Raw genomic sequence first — 26239 nt, forward strand, 5'->3', positions numbered from 1 at the left:
TCTATATCCTTATAATGGATTTCGCTTTTTGGGTTCTCTAGTTCAGAATTCCTATTGCCGTGTGTGTTTGTCTATGATTGAATGATAAATGCCAATAAATGCTGGCATTCAGAAACCTTACGGTTAAGATAGTGCTGCCTTAGGCTGATGGTAAAGAACCATTTGTAAGCGCTTACGGTCCCCGACGATAAATTAAAAATTAGTTCATCCCTCTTATCCCTAGATGGTACGTTGAAAAATATAGTAAATATACGAAAGTTCTTCCGACTTCAGCTGAAAATTATACGATAATTGTTAATTAATATTGCAATATTTTCGATTATTTTAATCAAATTTGAGTAATCATCTTATGATTATATTTTTATCTTGCAAAGATATGTATACGGTGCATAGCTAGCGTCCAGTACATCCACACAACCCGCTGTTGACGTTGACAGTTTATCTGTCATTTACATGTACATGACACTTGACAGTTAATAGTAACACTACAGGGAAATGTGATGCAGGTGGTTTAGTTTAGGCAGTGTCGTAAAAAAATAGCAACAAAAATATTAGCAGAGTTTTTAGGTTAGGTTACCTTTGGAAATTTTAAATAAAAAAATAAATATGGAATCAGATGAAACGGAAGGACCAGTAAAAGCTGGCACATCCACGAGAAATGACAAAAATAATATCGTCGATTATGATGAAGACAGAGTAAGGTTAGAGAATTTTGGGGCTTTATTCCAAAGTAGTTCTTTGCTTCTTACTTTTGTGAAGAAACTTTGGAATTTAATGGCCTTTACGTTAGTTTTGGGTGTAATTTTTATATGATTTTAATATTTTTAGATGCACGAGATGACAGCTTCTTACTCAGAAATATCATTTGATTCACAATCTTCACCGCCAATATCAGAATTGAGATCATTAATCGATTCCCCTGATTTTGAAGGTGGTAAATTTTTGGATGAAAGTATTGAGAGAATGAATAATAGACCTGACCAGTTAAGTTTAAGGAATAGGGATAGCAGTCCAAATGATGAGGATGATTTAGATCCACCTAGCTACTCTAAAGCTGTGGGCTATTTGCAAACAGAAGGAACTGTCATGCAAGATGGAGATATGGTTTTATTTGTTGCTGAAGATTTGGAGCATAAGATTAAGCTATCTAGTCCTGTGACAAAAAAGGGAGAGAGCCCATTGTTTCCAGGTTCTAGAAGCTCTACACCATGTTTATACAGACAAGCATTGACTCCACAATTACCATTACTTGATCACAATGTGCTAAATGAACTAGAAATGGAAGCTAGAAAAGTAGCTACGTCTGTTGATGCTTTAACAGAAAACCTTGCTGCTATATTGCACAGTGTAAGTTCCTTAAAAACTTCAATATTTATTTTGTACTTAGAAAATGTAACATTTCTTCAATATTCAGGCTTCAGCTTTGACTGTAGGATGCTTAGAAACATATAGAGATGCTGTTTGTAAAACTTGTGATGCAGTTGATCACAATATTAAGTCCATGTACCAATTAATGGCAAAATGTGAAGAGCTTTCCAAGACTATGGCTCCAGTTTACAAATTAGCTGAACAAATGTAAGTAATTAGAAGTAAGAAACCAAAATTATAAAACAGAACAAATAATGCCAAATATTCCTTTCTAGAAAAGAGATGAAAAGAATGCTGGACTTATTCGAAAGTGCAATGAACTCATAACATGCAAATTCCATGAATAGCTATATATTTATTAACCATAAGAAATATTTATGAATTGTTATTTCACTAAATAAATCATAATTATCTTATCTACAATTTTGAACGTACATTTCTTGCTTATCTAATTATGGCTCAACTACAACATCTCCAACAGGATTAAAATTTAATATTGGATTGCAATATTTTATCGATTAAAAATAATAGCTCCTCTGGATTTTCTTCTTTTCTCAATCTTGTTCATGAACTTTTAATGGATAATAATTGCTCATAATTAAACATAATGTAGAAAAAGTCTGATTGGAAGGAAACCATTCACTTTCATTGAATTATCAAGTGCAAATCAATGGAGAAAGCTGGGAAGTTCAAGGTACTTTGAAGGACCAACCAATTAAATGGCACTTCGTAAATTAACTTTGGTAATTATGAGTGGGCCTCGAGAACTTCATTGGATGGGAAAAAGAGTTAGGCGCAGCGGGATTATAGACGAAAGGGATACGGGGAGGTACTTTATATAACTTTTCCAACGCTTTTTCAGCAACTTTTCTTGTTAAGATCGGGATTATGAAATTTTTGTAGCCGCCTTTGCCCATCCATGCGTTAATTACTAAATAATCAGGGGAAAAATTTATTCATTGTTCAGGAAAAACTGTAGGTTCTTCGGGAAAATGTTTAAAGTTATATTATTAATAAGGAGAAAAATTAGTTGAAATTACAAGGTTTTTTTGAAAATAGTCATTTAAGATCCCTTAAATTCTTTCGCAGTTTTTCCTATCCTTCTGCCCCCTCTTCTGTTTTCATAGTCTACCCATCCCTCTCTCTTTCTCGCTTTGTCCCTTTGCATTGGAAGGAAAAAGAGCGAGCTTCCTCTGCGAAACAGAAAGAAAGAGAGAGTGGAATAGAGGGGAAGAGCGAGGGGGGATGTTTAGTGGTTGAAGAGAAGAGAGCAAGGAAAGGGGGATAGATGCAGAGGGGAAGGGGGTGGCTCCCACTCGTGGCGCGGCGCGGCTCGACAGCAACTCTTCAGACAGTTCAGACAGTCGGCGGCGGTTCAGTCGACGCTGAGTCGTCCCGCGTGTTGGCTGGAATTTTGAGTTTTCCCGATTTCGGTGGGATTCCAGAATTCGCCGCTTTAAAATTCGGTGCTTCGTGTAACTTAACTGATAAAAAAATAAGTAAGATAAATAAATAAAAGAACCAAGCTAGAGAGAAAAAATCGTTCGATGTACAATGCTATGTGACATTCGTGTTTATTATGTGTGTGTGTGAAAGTTTGTATGTTTGTTTCCCTTATTGTTTTCTGCACGGAGTAAAACAGTGAAAATTTCTGGTGAAAAATCGCTTTTCCTTCGTCCCGGTCCTGATTTTCCTTACACCGGGGCCACCCGCACGGGTGAAAATATTTTCGCGCGTGTTTTCTCACTCAACGCCACGAGGATCGAGGATTTCCGAGTTTTCCACGGAGATTTTCCGAGATTTTCCGGATAATTGCCAGACATGGACTTCGTCATTTTGAAGGTATAGATTTTATCCTGGAAAATTAAATTTTAAACGAAATGCGCGTGTTTGCAAATTTTTAGTTTTTCTTTGGCTTATTGGAAATTGTTTTTCCGGGTCGGGAATGCTCGGCGGCGCTCGAGTACTGCCTCGTTTGTTTTTCTCGCCTCTTTTTCTGTTTACTTCGGGATGCTCTTGAAAATTCGCCACGCTTCGTTTATTTACGTGTGCGTATGTTGTGTGTACAGATTCCCTTTTTCCTTTTTCAACGCTTGACCTTCACCGCCATGCATTTTCACCGGAAAATGCACGCTTTTCTTTTTTTTCTCCCTCTCTCCGTTGTGATAATATTACAGTGAAAATTGAGTCAAATAGCGAAAATCCTAAGAACATATTTTAAAAACTTTTCAAATGCAAAGAATCCATCCAATAATTTCTTTATTCTCCATTCCGTTTTTCCAGTGCTAGAACTTTTAATTGAATAACAAGAAAAAATCATTTCTTTCACTCTGCACGAACAATACCCACGATATTTACGTAAGAACACCTACGACCAGAATTACAAATGATCCGTTTGAGAAAACCAGAACCCACCATAAATCATCGGCTCTTTTTCCCATGCAAATAGCCATTTTAACCATGAAATTTAGTACAAATTTAGCCCGAGAACAGATTATTGCAAATTTAATGCAATACTTTTATTAATCAAGCAGAGATTTTAATTTTAATAAAGGATTCTCAAAATTAAAATAAAATAGTGTAATATTTTGAGAATAATTGAAGAAGAACGAGTGATTAGATTTATAGAAGTCCCTTCTCTGTCCTCCTAGATAAATTAAAATTGAATTTTAAAAGGGGAAAAAAAGTACTGAAGAGGGGGGAGGGGTAGACGAATCTGGTACTTCGGAGAAACAGTCCGTACGAATAAGGAAACGATACTGCTAGTAAAGCAAAGCGAAGTAAAAGAAAGAAAAGCAAAAGCAAAGGTGAGTCGTGAACTCTCTGGGAGTCTTTCCTAACAAAGAGAAGAGAGCCACGGCGCGTCGAATACAAACTCAGCCGCGAACTGCCCTCGACGCAACCTCAAAAATGTCTCGAACAAGTTTCTCCCCCCTTCCACACTTTCTATCCCCCCTCTCTTTCCTTATTCCTCCTTCCTTCGTTTCTCCCACAGCATCCTAGTCTCCTGCCCTCTCTTAACCCCCCTCCCTCCCCCTTCATCCGATTTCCACCACTCGTATATTCAAATTCTGCGTCCAACCTGGCAACGCCTAATCCGATATTCCATTTTTCAACTTTTCTCATTTTTCTCCGCGTTGCTCTTTCATATTTTCCATCACAATACACATCCGTGATATCCATAAACAGGAGCCTAAATGCAATTTTCCGAATTGTTAATAAAATTTATAAAAGAACGAATGAGAAGGTGCTCTATGAACAATTAGATAAATATAACAAAATGAAAACAAGTTTTTCTGCATTATCATAATTTTCCTTGCAATTTTCTTCTTTAACAATAATTTATAAAATTACTTTTACTTATTCTTCCATCCAGTGACGTCACAGGCATCACGTGGGTGGATTCAAGAAATTTATTCCACTTGCGTATTTCTATTTTCAACGTGGGGAGGGGGATGGGAGTGGAACTTGAAGGACTTGTACGGGATTTTCTTAATTAATCGATTAATCGATACTCGGTCAATTGAATTTTTATAAAACTATCAGCTGCTTTAAACAATAAAGCCACTCTTACGTATAATCGCGCTTTGTTTCACGATAGGCGTGGTTTGAAAAGCTTGTTTACTTGATACTTTGATACACGCACACTGGCGCAAAATTCCGTGATAAAAGCTATGATTTACCACGCAAATAAGACTTAATTAATTAATACTCTTGTTTTTTTTCTTCTTTTTATTCATTTTTACACAGTCGTCTACTCTATTCCCCCCTCTACTCTTTTAAAACTTCCAAGAATTCCAAGAAAAGGCTTATCTGTCTTTTATCTCTTCCCCCTCCCCCCTCTTCATCCTCTAGTTTTGGAGAACGATTAGCCAATCTTATGGTAAATATCGTACCCATTGCTCGGGTTTCTTCAGGTATTCTAGAAAAAACTTCGAATTCACTCGTCTCGCTAAAGAAAATTCTCCTTTATTTTTTCAAATTTTTTTTATTTTATTCGAAACAGATTCCTTAATCTACATTATGCTTAGGATATATTTCATCCGTTACTCGAGAATCATCAAATTTTTGCCAATCTTTTTTTCCATATTTTCCACTTGGGAAAACTCGATCAGCCCTTCTTCACTCTATCCCCCCCCCCCCCCGTAAGAATTCCAAGAATTCTAAGAAAAGGCTAATCAGCCTTTTATCTTACCCCCTCCCTCCAGTTTTAGAAAATGATAAGCCAACCTTATGGTTAATATTTTACCTACAAGTATTGCTAGGATCTACTCGGATTTTCCGGAAAATTTCAGATTCATCTCACTCGGGAAAATCCTCCCACTTTTTTTTCTCAACCCTGTTTCATTTTATTGGCAACAGATTCGTTAGCTCGATTCTTCCCAGAAGTATATCTCGCTCGTTACCACTCGAGAATCATCAAATTTTCGCGAATCTGTTTTTAAATTTTTTTTCCTCCCGGAAAAACTCGATTAGCGCTCGAGAGAAATGGATTCGCTCGGAAATATTGGTGAGTCGAAACGGAGCGTGGCGGGCAGGTGTGAAAAACGATACGGATGGTGCTACCACTGTAATGAGCAATAATTCACGAAAGTTACGCCCGAACGATTTCGCAAAAGCTCGCGTGTTATTCGATACTGGCGGTATCGTATCGAGTTCCCTAAAAATCTATTGGATTTCACCATCCCGCCGAATGGCCAATGGGAGAAGACGTCGTATATAATTCACGTGGAAGCTATATCCGGTATTATATATATGTAATTAAAATCGTTTTATTGCGAGGGACTTTACTTCTAATTTCACTAGTTGTAAATTCTCCGGCATTCCTGTGTACAATTATAATCCAATATTTTTTCAATGTTGCAACGAGATAAATTATTTCCGAAATCGAGAGTTTAGACGAATCCTGTGTAATAGGTGGGTGGATGTTGATTAATTTATAATAAATATAGAAAATACAAAAATATTAAATTTAGAAAGGGAGCTTATATAAAAACGTATGGGTTTAGGAGAATAAAAACAGAGAGCACGGGAAAAGGTGGGATACAGATAAAAGTGGTAGATTTATAAAAAAATCAAGAAGAACTGAAAAAGAGGGTGGAAAAGGAGATGCAGGGGGGAAAAAAAATATGTGGAAAAATGAAGAAGAGTCGAGAATTATTATGTGAAGTCTGAGTCTCACCTTGCGTGTGGCGTAACGAGACCAAGAGGAGAGAGAAAGAGAGGGGGGGGGGGGGGTGAAAAATAAACAAAAGAACGAGAGAGAGATAACAAGAGGCACCGATAAACATAGATTTAGAAAAATGAAAATAAAGAGTGAGAGAGATGTGGAGGTTGAGATACCAGTGAAAGACATATATATGTATAAAATGAAGGAGGACAGATAATTAGAAAGAAAGAGGGAGATGCAGGTAGACAGAGATAGAATAAAAAATTAGTGGAAAAATGAAGAGGTCGCGAGAAATGCTACGTGGAGCCTCGGTCTCAGCTTGCCAGTGCAGTTCAAGGCGCTTAACTCGGTTAGCAAGCAGTGCTAATTGAGAGAGAACGTTATTAGCTGCAGGATTCGCACTTTGTCGCCCGCTGCGAGGTTTTCACAGTTTCGTGTCGCACCGCAGGAGATGGGCAAAAGGCTGAGAGAGTCGAAGATTACGAGATCTTGCTCGTGTATGTGAGTATACGTGTGTGTTGTGTGTGAGAGAGAAATGGCTTGGAAGAGAGAAAGTGAAAACAAGAGAGAGGCTAAAATTGAAAAAGAAAACAGAAGCGTGTGAAAATAAGGAGGGGGGAGGGTCAGGGATTAGGTTGGGTTGATAGGTTGATTGGGTGGGACTGAAATAATAGATTGCGAGAGAAAGGCTGGAATGTGTAGGGCTGAGAGAGAAGAATTTCGATTTGAGAGTGAGAGAGAGAGAGAGAGAGAGAACAAATGGATAAATAGTTCAATAATGAGAGAGACGAAGAGGATTTCTTGCTCTCGATTCAGAAAGAGTATATTTTTGAGAGGAACATAGTGACACTGTGTGTGTATGTATACGTGAGACAAAAAGAAGTTGGATAAATAGCTGTATATATAGTGTGTGAGTAAGAAGTGTTTGTGACCAAGCTGAGAAAGTGCAGAGTAAAAAGAATGGGTAGAAAGAGTAGGAGGGGGGGGGATAGATATAGAACTCTCTCTCTCTCTCTCTCTCTCTCTCTCTCGAGAGAGAGAGAGAGAGAGAGAGAGAGAGGGAGAGTGGTGTCGAGAAGCTCGGGTTGCTCGCATGCAAATCCGTTTAACGGACGAGCAAGCGTCGTCCTGGCGTCGACGTGAAAGCGTTTCAAGACATTAGTGCGAAACACACGCCGCACCTTGAATAAGGAGCGAAGCGGAGTTCAGCAGAACGGTGCAGCCAGCGTGACGTAACAACGTTCAGTCAGGATTCCTATCCAGCAACAACTGCAACAGTGGCAACTCTCTTGGCTTCAAAGTTAACTTAACTTTGCGTGCACACAATAATACAACCTCTTATCATCGCTTTTCCTATTTTCTCGTGTTTCCCTTTTGGTCCAGTACCCCCCCCCTCCCCCCATTCCTATCTTTCTATTTCCACTGCTATTCATGCCCCCTCCCCCCACTTATCCCTTTTCTTACGCTTTCCTTCATTCCACCGAAATCCCCACCCCGCCCCCAACAAAGACCACCCTTTTCAATTAAAATCCTCCAGTCGGCATTTTCCACATTCTCCTCCATCTATTTTCCTTCAATCCTCCCATTTCCCTCATGATTCTTCCAATAATAGCTCGGCGATTACACGCTTTACCCCTTCCCCTTGCTTTTTAACGCAATTCCCACCGAGTCCGTTTCAGACTTGGACGATTATTCTACTTTTAATCGTTAAACTTCTTCTCAAACGGAGATCCATTTTATTTAAGCACTTTTCTGGATTCTTCCCAGAAATCGAATTTTTACTCCAAGCGACTCTCGTGCCTAACTCTCTGACTCGTGTGCTATTTTCAATTAACCCCCCCCCCCCCCCTCTACTCCTACCACTCGCTCGTTTGATATTCTCAAGAATTTTTCATTTCTTACCTTTCAATCTCGATGCCCATCAACCAACCGTTATAGCAATCGATATTTCTCATTTGAAAAATTGCTAATCCCACGCCCATCTGGGATTGTACACACCTGATCTTGGGGATCGAGTGTTTTTATTTTTTTATTTAACAATTCAGTAAAAAATGTTATTTTTTTAATGCGAATTTAATTTCATTGGAAGGAAAAATGAATCGACGCGATAACTGGTAAGCGATAATCGTTTTTGGTGTAAGAGGAGGGAGGGCATAGGGGTGGAAGGGGGAAGGTTGCTACGTGATATGCATTTAAATTGCATCTCGATATTAAAGCGGCGGCAACGGAGTGTCTAATGAATTTCACGCGAATCCTATATACAGCATGCCCCGTGTTCCCTGCCACTGTGTACTTAAGGAATTTATGGATTATACGGGTTTTCCTAACTCAACCTGATATCACTGAGCCTGGCCGAGCACTGTGTCATTGAATTTAATCGAACCTAATTTTCTAGAAACTCCACTCAACTTGAAAAACCTAAATAAACCTGATTTTACCGAACCTAATTCAATTTGGCACGATTTAAGACAATTCAGCCTGATTTTCCCCAATTTGAACCAACTCGTGAAACTTATTTGCCCGAACCTAATATTCCAGCTCTTTATCGAATTATCGATTGAACCAAACCCACTCGAATCTCACTTTATCCAATACCTGCCAAAATGCCTGAATAAAAACTCTCATTTAACACGTCCACAAAGAACAAAGCCACAAAATTTCCAGCAAACACCTAATCTTCGTTATATCTTATTTTCCTTTAAAACGCAATAATAATGATAACTTAATCTCATCAGTGACTTGGATTTTATTTCGTCTACCTTTAACCAAAAAAAAAAATTTCTAATTAATTACATTGCCATTGTTCAACAGGCCTCGTTGATTTGTTTGAGATGAAGCTATGATTCCGGGCAATATTGCTGGTGAGACGTCAGGAATGATTGGTGTTTTCACATTTGGTCTCCTTGTCGGCCCAACTGAAGCAGACAAATATCGGCTATTGTGAACTGTAATATTCGCATTGTCGGCTCGAACGCGAATTCCCGGATAATCCCGACGTTACACGCTTATCTGCCTGTCGTGTTATGTATCCTCCCCCCTCCCCCTCCCCCTACTACCTCCCTACCCATTCACCCAGTTACTTTGACTATTTGCCGCTATTATTGCACAACACGCCATACAATTACCCCAACAATCGCGCTATTACTCCTGGGCTAATCAGTTATAATCCACTCTCGCTCGCTTTTCAAATTCATCACTCCGTAAATTTCTCGTCTCTCTTCTTCCTCTTTTTTTTAAACTGCCATTATACCCTACTCTAATTTTTGCTCAATTTTTAAACGAATATTTTTTTTTCTTTTTGTAATTATCCTTCGGGGAATTAGTTAGGACTATTTCTTGCCATTGGAGATTATTTTGCGGTATAAATTTCTTTTTCTTTCCTTTTTTATTCTTCTAATTTTTGATAAAATTTTCAAAGAATATTTTTTCACGATTTTTTTTACAGTTATTATGGTTATTACTCTCGGGTGAATCTGTTACGACTATCTTTGGCTTTTCAAAACCATTCTCCATAAATTTTTCGTCTCTTTTTCCATTTTTGAAATTATTGTTATCTCCAGTTTTACCAAAATTTTCAACGAATATTTTATCCTAATTTTTTCCTTCATAGTTATTACGATTATTACTCTCGAGCGAATCAGTTGTGACAATCTCTAACTTTCCAAAACTAGAAATCTGAAATTTCTCATCTCTCTCATATTTTTTATTAAACTACTGTTACTTCCCAAATTTAGTAAAAATTTTAAACGAATATTTTGTTTGGAGAACAGACATTTTCCTTTTAATTCAATGAAGATTGATTTTTTCCACGAAACAAATGTCGTTGCTCGTTTCAACGAAGATTCGTTCGCCAGATTAATTTAGCGTGGAGAGGGACATGGTAGGGGTGGATGGTGATGGTAGTGGTGATATTTCGCGTCAGCTGAAATAAAAGAGGAGTCAAGGAGCTGGAAGGGGGGGGGGGAGGAGACAAGATTGTATATCTCGTTTGATTCGAAGACTTTGGCGAGGATACGAGAAGTTCTGGCGATACTGGATGAAATTTCAATTCTTTCAAGGCCTCCTTCAACACTCGAGATAATTGCTATTTGCGCCAATACAGTCCTCGATTCTTCCCCTTTCTTTCTAGCTGCCTCGCTTTTTCCTTTCACGTTTCCTCGATCTTTCATTATTTTTTCCTTCCATTTTCCATCCCCTCTTACCTTTACATTTCATCGTTCTTTTCCTGAAGAGTATCCTGAAGCACAAAATGTTGCTTTCTCGTGCTTTCCCAGGGTTTCGGTTGATTCTCTCGTTACCCTGTTCCTTTCTCCCTTGCTCCCGTTTCATTCGCTAGAAACGCGTGTAACCCGCACGATCCCTGACGTTACCAGCTGCAGCAGTCACACTGGTTAACGACCTTCTCTGCATGAGCTCTACCCCCCCCCCCCCCCTACTTTTCTTTCTGTTTCTGAGAATGGACGAGTTTCTAGAAGTTAAAAATTGTATCTAAATTAATGTTAACACCTGTGCGAGTATTTGATGCTTAAGTATATTTCAATTAACAGAGCTGGAAGAGCCAATAAATATTCCTCTTTACATTAGTTCTACCCTCACCCTTCCAGTCTTTTCCCTTCTTTCTCCAAGAGTTTTAAAAAGTTAAAAATTTCATCATAATTAATATTAACACCTAAGAATATTTTATGTCTAAGTATTTCAATTAAGCTGGAAAAGCTAATAAATATTCTTCCCTGCATTAGCTCTATCCTACCCTCCCCTCTCTTTTTCTTTGTTTCTGCAAGAGTCGAAGAGTTTTAAGAAGTTAGAATTTTCATCAAAATTAATATTAATACCTAATAGTGTTTTACGTTTAAGTATTTCAATTAACAGTTGGAAAAGTTAATAAATATTCTTCTCTGCAGGAGCTTTGCCTCCCCCACTCTTTATATTTCTCTCCATAAGAAGGGGTGAGTTTTAAGCAGTTAGAAATTTCACAAAAATTATTATTAACGCCCAGGAATAAGTAAAATTTAAATAATTGGAATTAACAGCTGAGAAAGCCAGTGGTATATATAAATATCAGCGAGTAATTGTATTTTCACCTTCCCTTTCAAACATTTTTCTCTCTTCACTCCCTCCCCCCCTTTTAAGCACGCCACTGCTCTTTACATCTCAAGTTATTTCACACTCTCTCATCCTCCGTCGCCACTCTATCTCCTCGTTGGCTTATTATTGATTGCGAGACGTTAATAGAGCTTTCTCCAATTCTTCGCTGCGGTGCAAACTTTTCATCGTCCCACCCTTTTAAGCCATAACTACCCGTTGAAAACGTTATTCGTAGCCGTTTCTATATCCATCCCCACCCCCACGTATCCTTTTAACAAAACCACACAGCATTTCCGCTGAAATGGCAAATTTCAAATCTCTCCCTATTTTTCTTTCGTTTCATCTTGTTTCTCAGCAATACCCCTCCCCCTACCTCCGCTTCTCGTTCAATTTGGCTTCATACATTTTTTGTTCGTGCAATATTCCATTCTTCCCCTCTCTATTTATCTTTCTCTCCTCTTATCGTACACTTTAACATCTTATTGCATGCTTTTCGATATTATCGTGACTCTGACTATTACCTTTTGCTATTTTGTCTGCTGAAACTGGTGGAATTTTTTGCAGGGACCTCCCCCCTCCCCCTCCTCTCGCTATCTCTTTCCATTGTCATATCCTTCCCCACCTTATCACGTACCTCTCGACATTATCCAGCCCTCTTCGCGTTCCTATTTTATCTGCCAGGATTCGTCCCCCCCCCCCCTCCTCCCCTCACTTCGTTTCATCGTCTCGTTCTCCACCCCAGCGTACACACAGAGGTCCTCGCGACTTAAAGCGCCTACGGCTAAGTGCACCTCAATCCAAGCGAAAAATTCAACCGGATTCACGACATCCACTGTACTACTCTATCTACCTCCCCCCCCCCCTCCTCCTCACGGTACCATCCCACCCCCACCCACGATCCACCCTTACCACGGTTAACGCAGCGATTTACCTTCCCTTTCGACGGCTCGTCGATCCCACCCTCCTACATCCCTCCCCTTACTATCACCATGCTCGACACGCCAACTTAATGTCTCTAACGACAATCTCCATCGTTCTCCATTCTTTCCACTTCCACCCTCTTTATTCCTCCATCCATCTATCCTCGTGTTGCTTCGGTCTTTCTGTTTATTTTGATTTTTTTTTATTCTCTCCATTAATTTATTTATCCATATTTTGTATTTTTCTTTTTACTCTGTGTTTTTTCTTATTTTTGCTGTCATTATAGCCCTACCCTTTATACGTCTCTCCTCTTTTTTCTCTCACTAATAGCTGTAGCAAACTTGTATAGTGGAACGAGGCGTGGTACTCTGGCTCTAATCACACAGATTGACCCCTCCCCTCTTAAGCTTCCCTAATTTAGAGGGGAAATTCAAACCGACATCCAGTTTTAAGGAACAAACGGTAGTTACCCGATTGGAAATGAGCTGTGATGAACTCAAGGTGCCAGATTCCATTTCAAGTCAGCGATTGATTGCACACGCTCCCCCCCCCCCCCCTCCCCCTCGTCCTTTCACCATGTTTCCATGGAGTAGAACGAAAGCTCGTTAAGCTCTTATTGACGTTGCCGAATCGAAGCGCGATATCTGCCCCCCACTCTATTGCACTTACCCTCTAACTCCCAACCCCACCATCCAGTAGAGCGAGTTTGGATAGTTAGTTACCGGAGATAATCTCACTCGAGTTTCCATAGTTTTACTTTCCCAATTTTTCATCCCCCCCATTCAGTAGCACACCTCAGTCGTTTCATCTCGAAGAAGTTAAAGTTGCTTTTAGCCATTTCGAGGAAAAAGGATGATGACGTCACGAAAGTGCACCGTAAAGTATCGAATAAGCTATAGTAATGTAATACATGGAGAGGAAGTGCACGCTGGCACAGGAACCCTAATATAACCGGAGGAACAAAGTCCAGGGAAGTGTAGGATGTGTGCATCTCATACAACTTTTCCAGATAAAGTGCAGTGTTGGCTCGGGGCCTTCCTCGTTGTTTGGATCAAGGCTAGAGGAGTGGGGAGTGTGGAAGATTTGAGGAAATTAAATGAATAAAGTTGTATAGGAATACTGTGGATGAGACAGAGTGTGTGGGAGGAATTTTTAAAGAAAAATGGAGGGGGAAATGATATATTCATTATATAAGTGTAATCATGTTGTATAAGAATGGGGTAAGGGAAGGGGCGAATCGATGTCTCTTAAATTACTTAAAAGGTGAGAAAATAATTTCAAAAATAGAAAATAGATTTAATAATTTAATATAAAAAAATGAAAAGCGTACGAAGAGTGGGGTAAGGAAAATAGAATGAGAAGGGGTGGGAGAAGGTTAGGTTGACGTTTGCTGTAAAATCACCCCAGGGCTGGCCGGGGGAGTTGTCGAAGCTGTCGAGCCACAAATTGTCGACTCGAAACGCATCCAAAAATATCGGATTACACATGACACGCACACGTGCACGTCAATAAGCATATTTACACGCTCAAATGTATATGAGTTGACGTAGTACACTATGCATAATATAGGTATATGTAGTAAAGGGCACGGGTGCCAAATGGTCGGAACGCCAACGAGGCACGTTTGCTTTCCTCACAAACGCCTGAAGATCCACCCTAAACAAATGCATTTTCCCTCTCAAAAATATCACCCCCCCCCCCCTCTCTCTCTCAAACCACTACTATAAAATCTGTTCCCTCCAATAAAAATTCACTCCACTGCGATCAACGATTGCAACCACACTAAACAAATGCAGCTTTCTTCTCAAACTTATTCCCCTCTCTCCTCTTCACTAATATTAAAATTTACTCAATTCGAATATTCGATTACAACTACATTAAACAAACACAGCTTCCCTCTCAAATGTATCCTCCCTCCACCAATACCAAAATCTCTTTCCTCCAATCAGAATCCTCTCCATTCCAACAATCGAGCAAATAAATCATAAATTTGTAACCTTCACCGAGATTAATCAATTAAAATTAAATCAGAACTATATATATATATATATCATTCTGAAATAATTGAAAAATTATAATCAAGGGAAGGAGTAATGCAACGGTTGATATAGTAGTAGTAAACTAGAATATATGTAGATTGTGGTAGGTGTGATTGTAGGAAGAGGAAGTTTGCTCGGTCGTAGTGCATTCGGTTCTTGGTTTTCGCTTACTCGATGACGCCGTTAGTCGAGTCAAGTCCCACGAGTAGTTAGCTTAATTAGTAATTATCCCAGAGGTGCAGCCACGTCTAACCAGAAGCCAGACTGTAATTCCGGTGTATTTGAGATGCTCGCTCTCTCGTCCAATCGGATCCTTTCACTTTCATTCACTCCCCCCACCCCTCCCAATTTTCCTGCATCAGCTTCGACATCCTCCCTATTTTCCCAACAATTCCCTAAAATTTCTCCTAATTTTCCAACTGTAATTTCTGTGATTTTGTTAATCTCACCTCGTAGAAGAATTTTTCTTCTGGTCCTCATCGTCATTCTCCTCCAGCAGTTGCAACCCCTCTATATCGTTGCTTGTCCTTGCCCTTCTTCGTCTCCTTTTCATTCTCCCCGTTTACCTAGCCTATCTCCATATCTAAGTGGAGACCGCATCATCTCCTACCCCGAAGTTGCTCCCAGCGAGTCTAATCAGCGCCAGTCCATGCCACATTCCACAGACGTACAGTCGGGGCTTAATCACGCAAAATTACGGTACTTCGATGTTGTCGTATTTTCCAAGATCAACGTGGAAAACGTATGTGTCTGTGTGTGTGTGTGTGTGTGTGAGAGAGAGAGAGAGAGAGAGAGAGAGAGAGAGAGAGAGAGAGAGAGAGAGAGAGAGAGATGCCTCAGCAGCAGCAGTGGCGTCATCCACTCAACGACCTTCGCTTTGCTTTAATAGACTTTAACGTTTAGAGAGCCAAGACCATCGCTAGCTCGGTGGTTGATGAAACGACGATGAGGAGGCTCTCTTTCCCCCTTAAATACCAGCTACGCTACGGCTAATCGCACCTAGCAAAACCAAATGGACCTAATTCCTTCAAAGACCAGAAGACTCCAACTTAAGATTCCAGGAAGAAAATTAAATCGTCCGGGAAATGGGAAAATTCGTGGAAAAAGATGAGGAAATTTCGCGTGGAAATGGGTGGTGGAAATTTAGAGAAAAGTCTGTTGAGATTGGAGGAAAATTTGGGAAAAGAAAAGGGGGGGGGGTGAAGGAACGATTGAAAAAAGAACACGTGGGCAATTATATACAAGAGAGGAGATTTTTTTGTTGCTGAGAGGCCTGATGGATGCTCGATGGTAGCATTAAATATTTGCTCGACAAGCCACCAGATGCAGTTCACATCAATTAGGACGGATGAGACACGTTCATCCAGCATCCCCTGGTATTTGTCATCCGATAGCGTAAAAGCCTTTAGGCCCAACGCGTGTTGCGGTTTTAGGGGATGAAGCTTCTTCCGTTTTCCAGCCTTCCACTCTCTGACTAATTTACTTCACGTTTCTTGCTCGGAGATGGGATTATGCTCAGGAAACTTATTTTCTTCTTGCTCCTAGAGACTATGTCGAAATACGAGACGTCAGTAGTTTGAGAATAAATTTCCATATATTCTTGGAAAATTTTTATTGTATTGGAAAATTGTTTTTAAAGGGGGAGGGGGTAATTAATAAATTTGAGATATGTATGTTTATAGAGTCCTATAGTAGTTCTTGTCGGAAAGCGTAAAAGCTTTTGGGCCTCACTCTTATTTCGGTTTTAGGGGATGATGCTTTTCCCGGTTTACAGTCTTCCATCCTGTCTTTTTTACTTCACGTTTCTTGCTAAGATGGGATTATGCTTTAGAACCTTATTTTTTTCCTCTTTTTGCGAGGAGTATGCCGAAATACGAGGCGTCGGAAGTTCAAGTATAAATTTTCACATTTTTAGAATTTTGGGAAAATTGTATCTGATAGGAAAAGTCAATTGGAAGATTAATTTTCCGGATTGCTGGGAAATTTTCTTTTTTTCACGATACTTAGAAAAAATCAAATAGCTTCATTTAAATTCCTATGGAATTTGTAATTCGATAGCGTAAAAGCCTTTGCCCAACGCGTGTTGCGGTTTTAGGGGATGAAGCTACTTCCGGTTTACAGCCTTCCACTCTGCTCCTGTTAAGTTCGGATCATGCTCCAGAAACTTATTTTCTACTTGCTCCTAGAGAGTATGCCGAAATACGAGACATCGGTAGCTCCAGCATCAATTTCCACATTTTCCTTGGAATTTTCGGAAAATTCTGGCAGTTTGGAAAAATCCAATTGAACTGGAAAATAGAAAATTCCCTATTTTATTGAGAAATATTAAAGAAAAGTTAATAAATAAATTATACATAAATTACAATAACCAAAAATTAAGCTCTCTTTCGTCCACATAAATTAAGTCTGACAAGACACGTAACATACCACGGTTTTTGTCATCCGATAGCATGAAAGCTTTGGGGCCAACGCGTGTTGCGGTTTTAGGGAGTGATGTTTCTTCCGCTTTTCTTTCTGCTTCTATTAGATCATGCTCCAAAGACCCGACTCGCCCTTACATGTCGAAATACGAGACATCGATGGTACCAGGATCAATTTTCACGTATTCCTGGAATTCCTACGTATACGTAGCGTCCAATTGAATTGGAAAATATCGGAAAAATCGATTTTCCAATTTTCTTGAAATTGCTGGAAAATTCAGAACTTTTAAGGAAAAGGCAGTTGGAGATAAAAAAATACGAGCGTTGGATCGTGGAAAGAATTGTTTTACAGGGAGTATTACGAGAGATATTTTTCGGAAGAAGATGTGCTGCGGTTATACGGGGTGGTAGCGGCTGGAGATGCGAGAGGTACTCAAAGGGGGTAGCAGGAAGCTGGGGAAACGGGATTGGGGTTTCCTCAGGGGGTTTTAAAGACGGCTGGTTGTCTTCTTCCGGCTTGCCACTATTCTAGATAGCTTTGCTTAGCTCAGCTTGGCTTGCTTTAACCTACCTAAAGCCCAGTCGCATGGTTATAGTGCTTATATGGAAGATGCACATATCCACAGAACATGTATCATATTATACACTACTACTAATGCACTCCTACACTATCCTTCCACACGTACACCACAATTTCTTCCAACTTTTATCGTTCCTAGTCGATATACCCAGCAAGTTTGCCTCACCTATGCTTAACCCTAGCATTTATTCTATAAATTGGATGAAGCATTATTACTGTATCGTCCGAAAGGTCTTTCGATAAATTTGACCTGTCCTCCAATGTTCTCCTCCTGCACATTCACATCAGGTAAATCGATCCAATAAACTCACTTTCCTCTAATTGAAAACTTCCTTCGATATCAATGTGTTTTATATTTTTACCTACAAAGTTTCTCTAATAGTCGCATCAGTGTTCTCCCGCATGATAAATTTTCCAAGATTAATTAAAGTTCGTAAAGTCACGTTGAGTTTCGTTAGAATTTAACATGCAAAGTTTTATACGTGTAGAGGTCGATGCTGTGTGCGTAGTTGAAATTGTGCAGGCTCCATACGATTACCAACGTCTCATCCGATATAATTGGTCAGAATTGTGGTACAAGCGTGAAGAAGCAGGCATTTCGCTCTCTCTCTCTCTCTCTCTCTCTCATTAATTCGTTTCGCTCATTTGGTAAAACCGATCGCGTACGATTCTCTTCTTCCTTTTTTCTAATTTTCTTCGTTTTTCTTATCCGTCCTTGCCTCTTTCCTCCTGCAACACTTTTCCCTCCGGACCAGACACGTCTGGAACGAGGAAGTCCTCGTCCCTCGCAAAGATTGCTGTGTGGAGTCGTCAATTATTCCTCGGTGGGGACACCTCGTCGTTAGACGTCCTTTCTTCCCATTTCCTTTTTTCCACCTTCGAATACATCAATCTGAATTAAAAATCAGATTTTTGGTCGGAGAAAAATTGCAAATTTTTAAGAAATATTTGGAAATTATTAAAATTTTCAAAGAAAAGCTGGTTAATCTTTTATATACGAGGCCCGTTTCTTCTATGGCCGAAAATTATATTATTATCTCACGAGGGTAGAGGATCCCCAGGGTGAATGGAATTTCCCTGGCGAATAAGGTGGAAGCGAAGAAAGGGAATATTCCTGGCAGGTCTGTCACTAGCGATTATTTTCATGCCGCTGAATGTACGGCTGGAACGGACGTCGAACTATCAATGCTCCACCCTGATTCGTCCCAGGAACATCCGCTTATCCTTTTACAATACGGATTTAATGAACGTTTCAGGAGGAAAATTTTCCTCGTGAAAAAAAGAGCAGCTACTTTTTTGTTGCTCGTGGCATTGTTGTAAATGACAATTATGTACTCGACCATTGTTGCGAGGAGTGGGAGGATCCGAGTCTGGGTTTAAAATGTGCGCGCAGGCCGGTGAAAAGTTGGGCAACTCGATGTAAATAAAATCGGTGGAAGATCTTTAGTGGAGGAGGATAGTAGTTTACCGTGTCGCTAAAATGCTTGCGCATGGAACAAGCAAGAGTTTGACAGTGATATACGATTCTTGCCTGGCATCATGCAAATTTTAGAACACTTTATTCCTCCGATATTCAATGCGGGATAAGAGAATAATCAGGAAAATTAAACGAGAGCCGGCCTGGAGGAAGAGATAAGAAAAGACTCGGTCGGTAATCGCCAACAAATTGCTGCTCCTCCCTTTATCCCTGGCGTTGGAAAGAAATTAATGCTCGTTTTACAAAGGCTCCTCGCCACACTGTGCGAAGATGGTATCAAAAAAATTTTTATACCCTTCGTCTCGCGTAATTTTCATCTCAAAATCGCCAAGTGCCTCGGTCGGTAATTACGAAAAATTGCGATATTTCTCTTTTCCGAGGGTATAGCCGAAGATTTCCAAGCGTACAATGTTCCTCTGATTGCGAGCTTTCATTTTGTGGGAGGATTTGAAGTTTATGGGTAAATTGAAGACTTGGGAGGGGAAAGAGGGGGGACAAAATTACAGATTCCTGTAGCTTAACGATCGGGCTGCGGTTTGGCCGCTTTTAAAGAGTGTTTTTTGGGGAGAGAAGGTGGTGGCGCCTCGAAGGACGGCGCCGTGGCGTCGCGACGCGTCGCGTCTCGGCATGTGACCGGAGGGAAACCGGCAGGGTGAACCTGTCGTATGAATATTCAGTTTGCTTCGGTGAAACGTCCGACCGTTTTAAGTCACAACCTTCACCCTTCCCATTCACCAGCTTCGATATGTTTATATCGAGTGTAAGAATAAAATTTCCCAAATTTGCTCCTCCATTGTTAAGAAATTTATAATTTTTTATATCATTTATCCACTATAAATTATTTTTAAGAATACAAAACAAACTTCTCCTCCTCATCCTCGAGAACCTGAAAATTAAAAATAGTTGAGGAAGAAGAAAATCGACATGGAATAAAATATAGCATATTGGCTATTTGCCACTGATAAGGGATCGTGGGGAATTTTTTGGTAGTCTGACGTGCACGATATTTACTTGTCACTTTGAAAACAAATTACCTGAGACATGTGGAGGTTGGGGAGAAAGTGATGGTAGTAAAAGAGTGGTTGGGGGTTGTGGAAAGAAATTTGGTATCCGAAGAGGATATCCGGAGGATCTTGAGGGTTAAGGGTAGTTTCTGGATTTGGTTTTATCTCGCTTTAAGGGTTGCTCATGACCCTTTAGATGGTCTTGAAGTTGACCTCTGCTTTCTCTTGCTATTTTCATCTATATCTTAACTTATATCTCCTTCTCCCATTATTTCTTCGTCTCTTTCCCCCTCCCCTTTTACTGTATCTTCCTAAAAATCTGCCAGTAGGCAAACTGGAGGAGCAGAGATGGAACAGCACGATTGAGATAGCTGCGGTTTGAAAGCGTCGGAAGTTTCGTTTCCGCTGACGAGTCTCTATCCCCCCCCCCCCCTCCCCCTCTTCATAGTGAGACTCGACTAAACCCACCACGATTCCTCCAAAATTTTCTCGATCAGCTTTTAATATAACGTCGCTTTGACACGTCCAGCAACATCGCTTGACTTCCTCGAAACACTCTGGACTTGATCAGACCTCGTGAAATTATACAAAAGGCTCGTTAAATAATAACGTAAAATTATTATTCGTCCATTATATTATTTAAAATTATTATCTGCAGCGTTAAAATTTATTTATTTGGCAAATTGTTTATTATTGCATTTTCTCATGAATGTTGTATTTCTTGTGTACGGTCAACGACCTGTCGATCGGTAAATTAGTTTATCTTGAATATTAATATTAATTGATATTTGCGATAGTCACCATTCGAAGCATCGCATTTGCCATTTTGATATTTCCCGTTTAATAACAAATCAAAGTCCATCGTTGACTGCCTCCAATGCCGACAGTGATAACCACCAGTCAACGATAACCTGACTATCTTTTTCGCCTTCCCACCCAGAACCAAAGCTGTAATTGAATAATTATCATTTATGTGTTTTAATTGAATTATTGACTTTCTTATTCTATATTATTAACGATAAGATTGAAATTATAGATGTAGATAAATTACTCCTCGATCAATTATTTTCTTATTGTTAAATCATTCTTTCACTGAATCAGTGATAATTATTTATTTATATCTACTATTCCATCACATTATGCAATTTTTTCTGATTAATTACTAATTTAGCCAAAATTTAATTATATGTTAAATTGAGGGGAAATACAGCAATTTTATCTCCAGTAATAATCAAGAATATTTTAGTAACTCCTAAAATAGACCTTAAATTTATAACTTTTTCAAAATTTAAACAAACAATTATTTTCCTCCTTATTAATTTCCTAATAAGTCATAAATCGTTTGTTCATTAATTCTAATGTTTTATTATACAAAAAATAATTAATCGCTATAATTAGCCAAATATTTACAGACATTTATTTTGCAACAAGAAAATTGAACAAAGAAACAACTTAACTCTTCCCCCAAAAGACAATTTTCTTTTTAAACTCCCAACAATTTCTAACAAGAAAATATCTTTTGTTACAGGTAAGTGGATCCATGAAAAACAAAGAAAGAGAGTCAAGTCGGTTCTATTAGTGGAGGATCCAACTCCGGGGTGGTATTATGCAGATGAAGGAGTTTCTCTAACAGATTCTCGTTTTTCCCACAACTGCGTGGGTTTCATGATTCCCTGGAATTTTAAGGGGGCCAATGAGCAGTGGAGTCACGTAACTAGCGATAACGGGATAATCCGGGTGATTATGCGTTTAGCAAATACGATACGTGATCCGAAACCGTCATTAGGGGGAAAACAGTGGATTGCTTGATTGAAATGACGCGGGAACGAGGATTGCGAGCTGTGCTTTTGTCGTGCCTTCTATACTGTACTATATATACGTATATATATATATATATATATATATAGTAAATTTATTATATACGAAGTTCAACAGACAGAATTGAACGAAAAGGGTCGTTGTAGCCCCGTCACACGATGAATTCAATGGGCTTTTCGTCAGGATCGAACTCATTAGTCCATCCAAGTCCTGCACGAATCGATTAACTCGTTCAACTCACCCTGCGAATGCTCCTATATTTGTACTTTATTGACCCTGCAGCCAATTTCCACCCCCACTTTCACTGTATTTGTTTAAATGAATATTTTTATGGATTATATTATTTTTTTATATAAGGATGAGAGAAGTGGATTAATGAACAAATCGATTGAATGTAATATAAAAATTTAAGATTCTTTGTGATTCGATTTGAATAGGCGTAGATGCAAGGGTTAATTTTGGGAAGAGTGGGGATTGGGTTCTGTAAAGAAAAGAATGTAAAGAAAATTGCCCTTATGGGGCTCCAGTTTTTTTCTCGTAGCAGCTTGGAGAATATATAAAAAAGGTGTAATTACGTGTGACGTCGTCGAAAGGAATAAAGGAAATTGAACCAATAGGCCAATTATGATGAAGAGGGGAAGGGGTTGGACAAATAGAAATATTAATTCTAATCAGACTTGGAATAAATGAATATAAATTGGATAAAAAATAGAAATTTAAGATTCGTCATGGTTCAACGAGAATATAGTTGTGTAGGTGGGGCTAATTTTAGGGAGGGTGGGGGTTGGGAAGGGGAGGGTGGCAACGAGAAAAATTAGCCTTATTGGGCTCCAGTTTTTCTCTCGTAGCAGCTTGGAGAATATAAACAACGTGTAATCACGTGTTACGGTGTCGAAACGAATGAACGAAATTGAACGAACGGACCAATCAAGACCCATTCTGCGGCTCTCTCTCTCTCTCTCTCTCTCATGCATACACGCACACACGAACACTCTGATTCTCATTAAAGCTCGCCGACAATTTGTCCTGCATTGTCCCGTGCAAATCCGTTCTTTCTCCGTCGACCACGTTCCACTCACCCCTAAAAACCCCCCTCCACCCCCTTTCAACCCCAGACTCACTCGACGACCCCACACAATCACGTTTTGCGCGCGGTCAACTTCGGACAAATGACAAAAGCACGAGCCAATCCGATCTCGAATACAAAAATACAACCATCGCCTTTTCATTCAGCCATTCATTCCTTTTATTAACATTTATTAGCCTCATCATTCGCCTTTTACATGCTTCGATCCTCCACAATTTATTCTTCCGCTTTTAACTTACTTTCCTAAATCGCGTATCGAATTATTTCGCTATTAAAGTGAAATTTAATTTATTAGAATTTAAATCATTTTATTGTCCTCTACTACATTCTTTATTCCATTAATTTCGAATAATAAATTGTAGAGACTTTTGTCGAAAATTATTATTCATTTTTTATTTTGCAAATTCAGAAATTTTTCGTTACATGGAAAATTTCGATTTTCATGACGTGAAAATTTCAGCGCGCAAGAGAAATGATGTTTTCGCATAATCAGTCGCAATTTGCATACGGTAGGGGTGGATAAGAGGGATTTGAAAGGTTTAAATATGAAAATAAATAAACAAAGGAGTTTTTAAATTTATTTTTTCTTTCGTATTAAAAATAAACATTATAGATGCATTAATTTTTATTTTAATCGTTTTTTTCTTGTAGCAGGAATATAGTTGGATTTGAGGGCAGTAACATAATACATAACACAATGTAACGCATGTATGGACACACGAAGCACGCGTTGATAAAGAATTTTGTAAATAACGTTCAGTCAAACATTTGCTGATTATTCGACGCTTTTACGCTCGCTTTAATTACGCCAATTCGCGCGTTCGCATTCGCGTAATGAAATTTTCCCATTATTTGTCCCACTGAGTCTGAAAAAAAAAATGTTAGTCTCTCATTTTTTTTTTTCAAGTTTTCTCTCTGTCGCTCCTCTCACCAAGACCTGCAATTCTACTACTAATAATAATATATTTACATTTGTACCTACAATAAATTATTTATATTAATTTATAATTTTAATAAGAGTAGCTAATTTCCCTTTACAATAAATAAATGTTCAATTCTAACTCTAAAATTCGCCCTCTGTCCACTTCCACTCCCTCCTCGTCCAAGTAAACAAATCCAAACAACTGAATTCCATTTTCAATTAAAAGAGAAAAAAAGAAATCTCTCCTCCCATTTCCACATTTTCATCGTCTGTTCCTATCGGTTTCTCCACCTAAAAATTTCACTCGATTTTACACTCTGCCAATTCACTTTTCATGCCTTGGAATCGTCTCTTTTTTTATTCATTCGCTTCGATCTCGCTCGGTTCTTTATTCGCCACTACAGTTTTGGTCCCGCTCTTGCCTCGCTTATCGGAATAGTATATACATTTTTATTTCTGTATGCCGTCGTCGTTTTGTCCCATTAGATGCACTTTTATTTACCCAAATCATTGGGACTCCCGTTTATTATGCCAGCTCCCACAGGGTTGTTTTCATTGATCGTACCGGAACGATAACACTGGTGAGTTTTAGTAGCAAGAAAATCGTAAAGTACATCGACGTTTCAGTCTTAATCCACTCGAAAGCACCGATCGTATCTCTTACTGGCTCACACTCATACGAATGGACATATGCACATGGAGACTCACACATATTTATATATATATATAGTATATAGGGATTATTGTGGCTGTTGAAAGTCAAGTTAGACGTTATACTAGCGGCTTGAATAAGCTGCATTGAAAGCCAAGACGGGGAAGGATTAAATAGAAGGGGGGGAGGGGGGGAGCCAATGGAATTTTTCTTCATTTTATCTACCCCTTCCCTTCCTCTTAGCCTTTAATTTTTTATTCTCTCATTTTCATTTATTTTTCGTCTCTTTTTCTTTCTTTCTTTATCTCCCCCTCCCCCCTCCCCTTGATAACGAATGGCTGACCACCAACCGAGCCAGCCACTCGGAGACGAATTCTTAAATGACCGTAACTGCCGCGTTAACAGAAAACTGTCAGCGCGACACGCAAGAAGAGAAAAAAGAACCACAGTAGCGACACAGTCTGAAGATGCAATAAACGCGATGAATTCATGAATGATACACGCGCTAAATGAAATAAACGCTTTGCGAGACCCTGCGGGATCGTTATGGTCGAGCTTTCACGAATTTTGCTACTTTTTTTCGTGATTTGTTATCTCCCCCCCCACCCCCCTCCCTTTCTCCTTTTCCACTTTGCTTTCAAGAAAACGCGATGCAACAATTATCTTCAACTGATTTTTCCGACTTTTCAAACTTTCCAACAAATATTTTGTTCCACGTTGTGTCAATTTTATTTCGAGAAACATTTATTGGGAAACATTAGATATTTATGATTTGGGAAACCAAAAAAATTTCAATATGGGCGAATGTCAAAGACAAGTTTTTGGTTGCTTGAATTTTCGTGGGAAATAATATCCTTGCTTTTGGGAAAATATACAAAGTAGCTATTTTATTGTTTCCCACTGATTTATCCAATTTTCCAATTTTCCAGTCAACAAAAATATTCAGTTGTACACCGTTGCGTGGCCATTATTCGCGGTAAAATTTATCGCGGAGCAACCGAAATATTTACGATTTGGCAAATAAGTAAGATTTTAATAAGCGAATGGTGCGGAGAATTTTTTATTGGTCGCAGAGCGCCACGTCTCCGGGAAGTGTGAAATCTTTGTAAAAGTGGGAGAAGAGGGAAGGGTTGGATTGATATATTTGCGGCGAGTATTATTGCCAGGGGCGTTCATCCGGCATTTAATCCATTTATGGAATTAGATCCGTCGCAATTCAACGGTTGCCCAGCACACGTTGGTGTCAAATAAAACGCCCCACGACCGTCCGAATTCCGGGAAATTCGCGAAAAAACCCGGCGGCCCCTCTGACCGGGGTGTCCGCTTTCCCCCCACCCTCTCCCCTCTCACGCAAAAAATAATTGCTTGTCCGCGGCACGCGCTAATTTCTCCACTCGCCGCAAAATATTCCGACTAATTTAAGCCACGCCATTTTTGTAATTATAGTTTTATGAGATTTTCCACTCTACCCCCACCCCTTCCCACAACTCGGTAGAATTTAACGAGCTTGACTAATGAAATTTGCACATTTTTCCATTCCCTCGCTCGCGTATTTTTGAAAATGAAAAAAAAGTAGAAATGGAGTTCAATCGAGTACAATTGTACGTGTGTGTTTACGGTCGGTGGGGGTGGTGGGGGGGGGGCAAAAGAGTGGGGGTAAAGAGCGTTGGCAATGAAATAACAAGACGAATGGAGA

General features: G+C 39.3%; 2 protein-coding genes across 3 annotated transcripts in view; both read left to right on the forward strand.

Moving 5' to 3' along the window:
- The first annotated feature begins 197 nt into the window (after nucleotides 1–197).
- On the forward strand, nucleotides 198–1784 carry BORCS6 (BLOC-1 related complex subunit 6). 2 transcript variants are annotated; one of them, XM_066730392.1, is made up of 4 exons: nucleotides 198–701; nucleotides 829–1347; nucleotides 1415–1575; nucleotides 1644–1784. In XM_066730392.1, the coding sequence occupies exons 2-4, from the start codon at nucleotides 829–831 to the stop codon at nucleotides 1693–1695; spliced, it is 732 nt and encodes a 243-aa protein (XP_066586489.1). In that variant the 5' UTR covers nucleotides 198–701; the 3' UTR covers nucleotides 1696–1784. The 2 variants fall into 2 exon arrangements, with proteins under 2 accessions (XP_066586489.1, XP_066586488.1); XM_066730391.1 differs by having other exon boundaries at nucleotides 198–696.
- Nucleotides 1785–2743: 959 nt separating this feature from the next.
- Nucleotides 2744–26239, forward strand: part of Slip1 (SLo interacting protein 1) — a 117004-nt gene continuing 93508 nt past the window's right edge. Inside the window, exon 1 of the mRNA XM_066729992.1 lies at nucleotides 2744–3210. Coding sequence (XP_066586089.1) covers nucleotides 3190–3210 — 21 coding nt within the window. The 5' untranslated portion in view covers nucleotides 2744–3189. The remainder of the gene's footprint in view (nucleotides 3211–26239) is intronic.

The sequence above is a fragment of the Prorops nasuta genome, unplaced genomic scaffold (assembly GCF_024137725.1).
Source record: "Prorops nasuta isolate Cenicafe-Biocafe unplaced genomic scaffold, Cenicafe_Pnas_1.2 PNAS00008, whole genome shotgun sequence".
In the NCBI taxonomy this organism is placed as follows: domain Eukaryota; kingdom Metazoa; phylum Arthropoda; class Insecta; order Hymenoptera; family Bethylidae; genus Prorops; species Prorops nasuta.